This window comes from Rhagoletis pomonella, unplaced genomic scaffold (genome assembly GCF_013731165.1).
Source record: "Rhagoletis pomonella isolate Grant_MI unplaced genomic scaffold, Rhpom_1.0 Rhpom_scaffold_00006, whole genome shotgun sequence".
Classification (NCBI taxonomy): Eukaryota; Metazoa; Arthropoda; class Insecta; order Diptera; family Tephritidae; genus Rhagoletis; species Rhagoletis pomonella.
The window spans coordinates 74,086,302-74,098,700 of NW_023458560.1; the positions used below are offsets into that span (position 1 = coordinate 74,086,302).

A 12,399-nucleotide genomic window follows, 5' to 3' on the forward strand; every position below is an offset into this window, starting at 1 on the left:
GTATGTTAATTCTGCCAAGCCTGGGCGTATATATTTAAAATGCGCTATGATTAAAATCACTTTTGAATTTATCATGTTAAAATTGTATTTAATCAGTCACAAAAAAAAATAAATAAAATACAGACGCAAACCGAAGAGCGTAAAATTATGCTGCGCAGGATTTCGAAGTGTTTCCCCATGACTTTTATTTGTTGTTGTTTTTTAATAAATTTTTTTTTTAATTTTTGCTTTCGTTGTTGCCACTTGTTTTAAATAAAACATACATACATACATGCGATGTTATTTTGAATATTTATAATTCTTTTTTTAATTTTATTATCGCTGCCTTGAATGAAGGATTGCGAGTTTATTACGAAAAATTGTTAATTAAATGCTGACTTATTGCCTTGCTTTATTAAAAATGTGCCATGATGATTGCCTGCTTGCATGTGTGTGTGTACTTGCATGAGCGTTAGTGTTATTTGATTTTTTTTTATTTATTTATCAAATGACATTTAACATGGGAACGCGTTGTATTGTGACATGTGCATGAGCACACTATTAAGACTACAACATCAACTCGGGAATACAATTAAATTATGCGGAGAATAAGCTTTAATTATATGCGCAACATTTTAAATTTAAATAATTAAAACAACTGGGTCAATCAAACGTAAACGATGCTTAACGTGGATTAATAAGAGAGTAAGCTTTTGTTTGACGCATTGGCGTGTAATCCTAAAGATTAAAAATTCAATAGGTGAATATAAGTTCGAGGTGCTAGGTTGGGGATCATAGGTGAGGGGCATATAATTTCAGGCCTGTCAGCTGCTAAGTATTTTGTTTCGTGAAAAAGGAAGATAATTGAGAGAGAATATAACTGAAATATATCGACGAATAGAAAAAAATATCTGATGATTTTTGACTTTTTCAAAAAGTGCTGCTAGGAACTTTTCTCAGCGCTATCACTGGGTGCGTATTAGGGGCTTTTAATTGCTCCAGAATAGTTATCCGGAACGAATATGTCAGCAATCAACTTACGAAGACTATACGCAGGGGAATTTAGAGAAAAGCGAAGTTTATACCCATTAACTTCGATGAAGACCCCAGATCATGATCTTAACACTTATCGCCCAATGTTCGATAAATCGAACAGTGAATTTTACAATTGTTTGTTAATTATTCTGGACTGTTTTTCCATGGGCCAAGTTTTTGCACAACTTAATGCAATAGAACTCGGTTTTATTATATATATACTTCGTTTCATCTTACACCTTTTTTACAGAGAAGATCGCAAAAGCAGACACTCCTTTTTAAACATAATTTTCTAAACATCAAAAAAAAATTTAAAAATTAAAACTAAAAAAACTGTGTGTGAGGTGATCTTGCAAATAAAATAAAATGTTAATCGTTTTAATTTTTTTTTGTACCGTCAATATAACGAGCAGCTCGTATGTTTAAAATTACGTGTTCGATTAATCGAGCGTTGGGCGCTATTAACGATTGAAAAATCTACTGGAATCTTTATAAGTCTTAGTTATCATGTTGAAGGAAGGACAGGTTCAGCGGGACAATGTTGAGTATCCATATCGCCACATTATTATTTTAACAACTTTTCCCGTCCTTATATTTTCATACAAAAAATTTAAAAAAAAATATGGCTGTAGCAATTTGTTGATATATACAGTACTTTCGTTGACGTTTATAGTAAGATCAATTACGTTTCTGATTGATTTTAATATTTTTTTTCCCTCTGTGCATATGCGTTATATCTCGCGACTTTGCCGATGCAGTTGGTCATCGCCATGGCTATATATGTATAATTTCTTTGATCATTGATTTCATTGGATTTAGTTTGTAGTCCTTATCGTTCGCATGCCTCCGGAGTGAAGTGGCTACGTACGAGCTATACTACGTTAACGCGAGAACTACCAACACAGCTTAAATTTAATATTAAAGCACAAAGTGAAATATTTCTATAGCTGTTGTCCCGTTTATCAATTGTGGTTAAACAGAAATAATTTTGTTGCAACAACTTTCCAATTCTTTGACGCATTAATCCTTGTTTAACGCCGGCCACTCCGTTTCTATTTATTTTCTCATTATAATTACTTCTTGTTACAGTACACATCGACTATAATTCATAATCGAGTGGTAAGGCAGATGCTTAATAATCAGCACTAATGACTGCACAGCAAAAAGAATTGCAAGTAAAGCGAACAGCTGGAGAAGAAGACGTAGCCTGCTTCGTGGCAAAGTATACTTTCGAAGTGTCACCTCCAACATTAAATTAACTGCCTAACCAACCAGGCCAGGCGATGAATTGACTATCTGGAACTCCCAATTGGCACACACGCACATTCGTTACCCACACACACATACTCAGCTCGCATTTCATACTACAAGCGCATAAATAACTAACTTATGTTTATCACAAAGCTCTGATAAGCTGAAAATATATCAAGAGGACTACCATATAAGTACGCCTTGCTGCCTCTTAGCTTTACTGCCTAGTCACCCCAGCATAGATATCTACTTATGTCACGTAATTTATGCTACTTACGCTAACTACTTTATATGTATGGATGTCGGTTACTCTCTATCAGCTTTTCATTTCACTTACCTAAATGCTGATCAACACGTTTCTTCGGCTTCTGCACCGAGGCATATGGATCGCTGCAGTAATCCTGTATGGATGGATTCTGGCTATTGCGTAAATTATGATATTCATCGCCATGTTGACTTGGCGTCGCCGTCAAGTGTGGATAGGGTGCGTAGTCGTCGACAGCGCCATAGCCGCCATGCGTCAGTGGGTCATAGCCGTAGGTGGGCTGATGTTCGACGTAGTTGTTGTGTGTGGCCGGCACGACCATACTCTGTTGAGCGCCTGTGGCGGCGGGCATTTTCACTTGCCACAGCGAGTCTTGTGAATTGACGCTGCCGCCATTGTTCGAATTGGAGTAATTGTTCTCGATGTAGCCCATGTTAACCCCTGTAAAAGTGAAAGAGATGGAGGAGTGGTAGAGAGAAATAATGAGTAATATAAAAGGAAATAGGTCATTTATTTTTGTACGAGTACAATAGTTAAGAAGCGGAAGCTGAAATTCAAATTAAATGCATATAATAGTATCATTACTACGAATATAATTACTTAGTGCTTGCTTTCGGTTTTTGCTGACACACATAATATATGTATATGTATTGGTATAGATATGCACACACACATACACATAAATACCAAGAAGGTAATATTTTGAGGAAATTAATAAATTAATACATTGCCATTAAATTTAACGCTCTGTTGGTGCTGTAGTTGAAGCTGTGATGCTTTATCTCATTGTTGTTCTTACTGTTCTTACTGTTATTGCTTTTATTACTTTTATGAGATCCACTTTCTCTTCTCGTGTACTCCATGGTTCATTGGCAACATTTTGTGGCGCGCCACTTTTTACCACTATTTTCTGCTGCTACCCCACCAACATCACCACCGCCACCGCCACCGCCACCGTCACATTATGCTCGCCCTGTGGTCGCTTTTTCACCTCAGTTGTCATCCCAGCCCGCTCCTCACGCTTGGCTATTCTATCAAATTGCTTCTTTATTTATGATCTCATTTTGTATCAATAAAAAGTTGACTTGCCCGCTGTGCTGCAGCGAAAAATTTGTGCGCATCATAAATAATGTAAGAAAATTTATTGGAATCGCTGTAGTTTATCTTCAAAACCAGGACATAAATGAAATGAATAAGCTCGCTTCGTTGGTCTGGTGATGTCGAAAGCGCAAAGAGAATGAGTTAGATTGAATGAAGAGTCGTGTCGAAAAAAAAGACAAGCTATTTAAGACATTGAAGGGTCTTGTGCTGTTCGGAAATGAGTTTTTTCATTGATACAAAAGACGCGATTGAGTTGTGAGGAAAGAAAAAAAATTATTTAAAGCAGTTTAAGGATCAAATTGGTTTCACTTAAGGAAATTAGTATTAGTTCAACGTTTACAAAGCACTTGCCGCTTACTAAAACTTTGAGAGTTCGTTCGGGAACGTTTCGTCCATGTGTGAGAGTTTTCGGTGGTTTAAAAAAAAGGCGCAATAACTAAGCATTTCCCATGACAATTAACATTAGATAACAAGGAAATTGTTTATTGAGAAATTGAAATGATGTGCTTAAACACCTCATGACTCTAGAGAGCAAGAAGGTGGCTTCTCAGAAGTATGGCGTGCTCTTGGTAACACAGAATACTCTCTTATAGATTATTGCTTGTGGCGCACAGATATTGAAGTTGTCACATGCTATTGCAACAATAATTTCCACTCTAAAATAGAAACGAAGTAATCTTCACCTCCTTTCATTTTGGTCCACTATAGTAGACGAACTACTTCGATGTTTAAGGCTTTGCAAATGACTCATCATCCTAATCAGAGGCATGCCTGAAGACACCATCTCAAACATTCTTAGGTTGCGCGAAAGAAGGTAGTGCACCCAAAAGTATATTTCACTTCTAAGGTATTTTTAATGAATAGCACCATTATCTTTCAAAAACGATTCTGGTGTCAGACCAGGGGATCTGTGTTATACAACCTATCCTATCTTTAACTTGGGGTTCATGCGCCTGAAGTACACCTAAGAAAGTATGCAGTAAGTGGAGCGACCTCCTTGCCTTAAAAAGACATGGCGCCACCTCAAAGCCGGTTTGGAATTTATATATCTCGATATAAATCGGTAGCTCCATATATTTTGGGTACCTCTATAAATTTCGATAACTCGGTTAATTTTGATAGCTCCATATTTTCACTCGTTACACTCTGGTAACATGATAAAATACGATAGGCAGTGATAACTCAATAAACTGGATGTATTTTGAAAATTTCAATCACTTCGACTCAATAAATTAAAAAAATGTCAGTAAATCACTAAATATCGACGACTCGATAAATTTTGTTAACTTTATAAATAATAATGATTCATGAAATATCGATAAATTGGCAAGTTTCATTAACTTGGCAAATTTCGAAAGTCCCATAAACTTTTATAGCCCAATAACTATCACCAAATTTCGACAGCTAAGTTTTGTGGTTATCAATTTCGACAAATCAATAAACATTGATAAATTTGAATAAATCGATACATTGCGATAACTCGATAAACATGAATAACTCGATAATTTTGATAACTATAAACTTCGATAACTATAAACTTTGATGGTTCGATAAATTTCGGTAGGTTGATAATTTTCGATAACTAAACTTTTTATGACAGAATTTATTTCGACTTCTATCAAAAGGTTTTAGAAAATTTTCTTACCCTTTCAGTTACTCTAATTCTTATGTTTTTTTATTGTTTTCATTTTCGATTTTATCTCCAACTTTGCGTTCACTTTTTAGTCTTAATCGTTTCATAATTCATTTTTCAATTTCAAATACGACGTAAAACAAATTGCGTAAACAACTCAAATTGCAGTTTGCGGCAATAGCTATAGACAAATACGGAAAGTTTTAAACGAAGATTTTGGCTGTAATTTTCAACCAATTTTGAAACCGTAAAAGCTGATATACAAAAAAAAGATTTCTAATGTTGTTCTTGGTTTTATAATCGATTCAGTACAATCGCCAAACGAAGCGGACAAAATTTATGTTAATATATAGATATTCTCGCTTGACTAGCAGCACACGGATTACTCATAGGCCCATAGGCAATTAACTTAGTTAATACGTAGATGTAAATTAGGATGCATCCCTCGCCATACAAAAAAAAGGTACGGGATTTCCATAGGATTTATAGAATGTTTAATATTTTAAGACTTCCGCCAAAATATTTGAAATGTTAATTGAAAATTAAAAAAAAGTCGAGTTTTTATAAAAAAAAACTAGGTAGAAAAATTACAAAAATCACCTAATATGAATAAAATGTAATGGAATTGTAATGGAATCAAAATAATGAGATTTTAAAGGTATTTTCAAATCGGTTCAGCTCACGTAAATCTTAATATTTTTCCGAAATATTGTGGCGGTTAATGGATTTTATAATTCCGGCGAAAAAACCGCAAATGTGTTTGGGTGATACAACCTAATGTATGTACACGTAAGTATACTAAAATCCTACATATCGTCAGCTGAAATGCAAAAAGACGCGTAACAAACATCGTCGCTGAAATTCATCGAATTACAACTCCCATATCATTTAATGAAAAAAATAAAAATTTTTAGTCACGACTTTCTCCATTTCAGTTACGATGTTGTTACGTCGTTTCGCATTTCAGGTAATGATATGTATCTACTTTTTTCAACAACTTGCTACTCCATCTTTCACCCCATCAACTTCAAGTAAGCTCATCGGAGTCAGTCAGTGCATAAAAAACCAGTGACTACCAAGCGCCTTAAAAAGAGTTTCCACGTGACTTCATAAATTCATGTAGCTTAGTGTGGCAACAACTTTATAACAGCAGCAGCTGCTCCCATAGCACCATTGCTGTGCCACTACTTTCGAGCAATTACTATTACATTACGATTACCCTATTCGCACATAATTTTATGAGGTATAAACTTCCAGCGCCCTTAAAATAGAACGACTTTCTTTCTTTTACAATAACTGCAAGGGAAACTCATAAAAAAATTTAGTACTTCTAGAAAAATAAAACGACAAAAAAAAATCTTTACTTAAAGCTTGCACGCACACAATTCATGTAGACAAGTAGATCACGCAAGCCTTCGAAAGGTGATAACTCTTCAAAGCGAAAAGGATAACAACAACACGCGCTGAACGCACAACAATTTTGTACTTGGGCCACATATTTTTGGCAACGCAACAATGCCGCTTAATGGTACAATAAAAATGTCAAATGCCGCGAAAGTGAGACGAACGCGTTTATTATATGTAGAGGCAGTCTAACGTCTGCGACGGTTAGCCTATTGTGCTCGCGCCCACTCAGCAAGCGGCAACAGACTGTCAGCGGAACACAATGCATTCGATGAGCCTTTTCGCAAGCATTTTTTCTTCTATTTTGGCAACCACTGTTGTTTGCGTGCTTTTTATACCCGAGCGCACTTGTGCACAAGGGTATTATAACTTTGTTCACATAACGGTTGTTTGTAACAGGCAAAACGAATCGAGATAGATATAGACAAATGTATACATAAATGATCAGAATGAACAGAGAAATCGATTAAGCGGTGACTGTCTGTCCGTCCGTCCGTCCGTCCGTCCGTCCGTCCGTCCGTCCGTCCGTCTGTGCACACGATAACTCGAGTAAAAATTGAGATATCTTAACGAAACTTGGTACGTGAACTTCCTTTGGGCGTGGGACGGATGGTATTGAAAATGGGCGAAATCGGATAATAACCACGCCTACCTCCCATATAACGGTAATTTTAAGAAATACGAAAACTGCGATATTTTAGTAACTACTGAAGATAATCCACTCAAAATTGATACTTACAATGAGTTTCAGACGGAAAACATGAATATTAAAAATTTTTGGAAAATGGGCGTAGCCACGCCCACTTATGGTTACATGTGTATATCTTGGTAACCGCTACACCAATTTCTTCCAAACTTGGCACAGTTGTTGGTCCTGGTACAGCATACCAACTTGCCGAAAATTTCTAAAATCGGACAATAACCACGCCCACATCCCATATAACGGTAATTTCGAGAAATACAAAATCTTCTATAAATCAGTAAATATTGAAGCAAATTTATTCAAAATTGATGATTGCAACAATTCTTTACCAAGAAATACGTTTATGACAAAATTTTGGAAAATGGGCGTAGCACCGCCCACTTGTGATCACATATATGTATATCGGTAACCGTTCTACCAATTTGTACCAAACTCGGTGTGGTTATTGTGCTTGCCACTTAAATGCAAAACGTTGAAAATTATTGAAATCGGACTAAAATTACGGCCGCTTTTTATATAACGGTAAATTTCAGAAATGCTTGAAACTGCAATATTTCGCACCCCGGCTTATCATGTAGCGGTAGCTTTCGGAAAGGTGGAAAACATATATTTAATACTTGCGCCGGGTATTTAATGTTCGGCTCCGCCCGAACTTAGACTTTCTTACTTGTTTGTTTTTAACATTCTTACTTGTTGTTGTAATTTTTGTTGTGAGTTTGGCACGCAAATAATAATAATAACGTTAGAGCGTGCTTTTAATATTTACGAGTGATTTATTATGAAATATAAAATAATAAATTCAAAATTCTTGCGAAGGAAGAGATGTAGCACAGCGTTGTGGGTAGGCTGAACGTACAAGGTCGTGGTTGACTTCAGCAGCATATGCGTATATGGACCAGTGTTGCCAGAACTTTTTGGGCCGACCGGCTAGATTGGCAAAAAAAAGCGGCTAAAAACGGCTAAAATGTTTTAGTGAAATTTCACATAGACTCTGGCAAAAAACGGCTAAAATGTTTTAGTGAAAATCCACATGCTTTATTTAAATAAATCGCAAGAAACGAAAGACTAGTTAACACCATTAATTTATATCGAGTGTATATTCCTCATCATCAAATGAATCACTATTGTATATATCACCTGAATTCATTAATTTTAAGAGATCGTCATCTACAGTAAAATTATGGCAGCATTTTTCTTCACGTTTTAAACCGTATCTTATATATAAAATAGCGTTTAACGTTTTAACGCACATTGGATTTCTTTGCTTAGTTTTTATTATATTCATTGAACTAAATATTCGCTCTACTTCTGCATTACTTATAGGGAAAACAAGAAAACTAGGTTGCAAAGGTCAGCAAAAGGGTTTTCTCCTAGGGCATTTCGAAATTGATAAACTTCGGCCCAAAATTTTACAGTTGAGTCTAAATTACTCCAGGTATGTAACGTTAACCGTTGCCATTGCATCTCTATGGATGTTTTTTTGTCGGCATTCTATTTGTGTTTTTGTTGCTGTAGTTGAACAAATACTTTTGGTTTAATTACTCTTAATGCATTTCCAACCGAAAAAAGTGATTTTTTTTAGTTTGGCAATATTTGTAGGGAGGCGTTGGCGTATTTCCTTTATTAAAGTGATAATAAAATAGCGACCATTTTCTCGAATTATTTTCTCGGCTTCGTGGTCAAAAGCGTTTGTGCTTACTTTTGTTTTTAAATACTCTTCAAAACTGTGATAAAACTGAGGAAATGGAGCAAGGTATGGTTCCAACGGGGAGCATATAGGATCAAATGTGTCCGCGCTAATAACCACTGGGCAGCATAGATGCGAAAGTAAAACATTGAGTTCATTAAAAATCTTCATTGGGTCTGCATTATTGCTTTCGAAAAACTTGTTTACTTTTTGCACCTGAAAATTAGGCAAATAGTAAAATCGGCTAAAAACGGCTAACTTTTTTTTACAAACCGGCTAACAAATCGGCTGCCGGCTAGATCAAATTTTCTCCGGCTAGTTGCTATCAAAACCGGCTAAATCTAGCCGGAAAACGGCTAAAATGGCAACGCTGATATGGACGTGCATGAGAAGATTTAAAAAATGTACAACGTTGACAAAGTCAGAAAAGCAAAAAATACTTATGAAATGGTAAATTTGCTTTAGGGAATTTAATTAATTCTCTATAGCATTTAGTTTTATGGAATGTTACGTTTATGTTATGTTGCGTTGCGTTGTGCTGTGTTGTATTGTACTGTGTTGTGTTGTGTTGTGTTGTGTTGTGTTGTGTTGTGTTGTGTTGTGTTGTGTTGTGTTGTGTTGTGTTGTGTTGTGTTGTGTTGTGTTGTGTTGTGTGTGTTGTGTTGTGTTGTGTTGTGTTGTATTAAGTAATGTCATATCATGTGATGTTATATTAGGATATTTTATGTTTTGTTATTTCATTTCCCTGCATTTTATTCCTTTTACAAATTTCAAGAAGAATAATTCCCCATCGGCAACTCGCTTTTCTTTTCCTTTACACTATTTCACAGCCATAAATTATTTACGCAGTTAACAGCACCAGGCGTTTTTATGGGTGTATTTACATACATACATATGTACATATCTATGTACATGTATTCGTGTATTTACAACATGTAAGTAGTAGTTGTAAGTTCATTGCTATATAGGCAATTATTTATGTACTATTTTGTTAAATTTTTATTGCTCTTTTATGAGGCAGCAACAGCAAAAAAGCAACAGCAAACACATTAGCCCATTTTGATACGAGCTTTTGCGCCATAAGGAAATTTATGTCGCATTTCCTTAGCAGCGAAAAGCATAAAAACGTTAGCTTTTCACTAAAAGCAGTTATGACGGTTAAAATATTTAGCAAAATTTATTGTTGTTACGACTATTTTTATTTATATAAATTTCATTTTTATGATACGGCGTTTGATGTATGGCCATCTGTTCCTGTTTTTGCGATACCTAAGCATACATACATAGCTACATATTTATGTATATATATACATATATCATACTGATCATACAGACATACTGTTGTCTAAATTTTCTACATATGCAAATTTTATTGAAGAATGAGCGGTTTGACATTCATGTAAGGGATTAACTACTCATATATACATACATACATACGAATTAAAAGCGAATTCAAAAAAAAACAAGTAAGAGCAGCGCTGTCTTCGGCCATGCCGAAGGCTTCATACCTTTCATGAACATCTGCAAATTTTAGTTTGACAGATTACTGCTTTTGAATACATCTGCATACATCGATAGAGGAGTTACATACTTATATAAAAAATCGCATCTAAACAATCAGAGGTATGGAAGATATACTTTATATGACACCAATCTAAGTGATTTTCACCGCTATGTGATCGGTATGTAAATCGGTAACACAATTTATTGGGTTTAGTTTCCTACATAAAGGAGATATATCGCAAAAACTGGTATCTGAACAATCAGTGCTATAGGAGATAAAGCTTATACAGCATAGATTTTGACGATTTTCACAGTAGACTTTGTATTATTATTTATAAAATATCTTACGAAATTTATCGGTTTTAGCTATTCAAATAAAGAAGTTTTACAGTAAAATCCCATATCTGAACAATCAGATGTATGGAAGATATATGTTGTAGTCATCCGATCCTTGTTATTTTCACTGTAAGTATTCTGTTAATAATGAGTGAAAATGGTGCGAAATTGCATGTTCCTAGCTGCATAAATGGAGGAGTTATGATAAAAGACCCCATATCTGAACAATCAGTTGTATGGGGGCTGCAGGTTATAGTGACCCGATCTTTATTATTTTCGAGGTAAGTCTTCTGTTGATAATGAGTGAAAACAGCGCGAAATTTCATGGTCCTAGCTACATAAATGGATGAATTATAACGAAAAATCTCATATCTGAACAATCAGTTGTATGGGAGCTATAGGTTATAGTTACCCGATCTTTTTAATTTTCACTGTAAGTTTTCTGTAGATAATTATTGAAAACAGTGCGGAATTTCATGTTACTAGCTATATAAATGGAGGAGTTATAACGCAAAATTTTATATCTGAACAATCCGTTGTATGGGAGCTATAGGTTATAGTGACCCGATCTTTGTAATTTTCACTATAAGTATTCTGTTGATAATCGGTGCAAGTATTGCAAAATTTCATGTTCGTAGCTGCATAAATGGCGAAGTTATAATGAAAAATCTCATATCTGAACAATCAGTTGTATGGGAGCTATATGTTATAGTGGTCCGATTCTTCCGGTTCCGACAAATGATTAATACATTATAAAAATACACCCACCTACCAAATTTGATCCGGATATCTCGAAAACTGAGAGACTAGACAGACAGACGGACAGACGGACATGGCTAAATCAACTCAGCTCGACGTTCTGATCATATAAGTATACATTTTCATGGGTCTATCTCTTTTTATTCTGGTACTTACAAACATCGGACCAAAGTTATAATACCATTTCATGCTCATGAAAGGTATAAAAATTGAAAAGACAATAAAATTTTGCCTGATTGTGTATTTTCCATTATGAAAAGTTGTCAGCATATGGAAATATGATGGTTTATAAATGGTGCAGATCTTTTCCCATTAAACGGGTTTGAAAATATTCCAGCATTTGGCAGATAAATTTGCTTTAACACATTTAAATTACACTATCTGGACTTCAAGACCAGTGGCGGATCCACGGGGGGAGGTTTTGGGTGTTTAAAAAACCACCGTGGGTCCGCCACTGACTGACACGTTGTTTAACACCCAAACAAACTCTTTCTCTTTTATGATGGCTTGGAGCGTACATATGTATGAACAAACGCCCAAAAATTTTACCCGAGAATTAGGCTCAAAGGTCGGGGCGAACTCCTCGAACAACAATCATAGCGACCTAGAGACTGATGTCCAGAAAATACTTAAATTATGGAGGGAACACTTTCCAACCTATTGAATGGCAGCAGCACTAAAAGTAATGGAGAAGAAAAATCCAAGCCCAGTCGATGACGATAGTCGATTATGCGGCTGAAAAA

At 35.4% G+C, this 12,399-nt stretch overlaps 1 protein-coding gene across 1 annotated transcript in view; it reads right to left on the reverse strand.

The window, feature by feature from the left end:
* Positions 1–2,579: 2,579 nt before the first annotated feature.
* The window catches only part of LOC118741288 (Down syndrome cell adhesion molecule-like protein Dscam2), a gene marked incomplete in the record, with an annotated part of 349,017 nt that continues 339,197 nt past the window's right edge, over positions 2,580–12,399 (reverse strand). Inside the window, 1 exon segment of the mRNA XM_036473206.1 lies at positions 2,580–2,971. Coding sequence (XP_036329099.1) covers positions 2,595–2,971 — 377 coding nt within the window.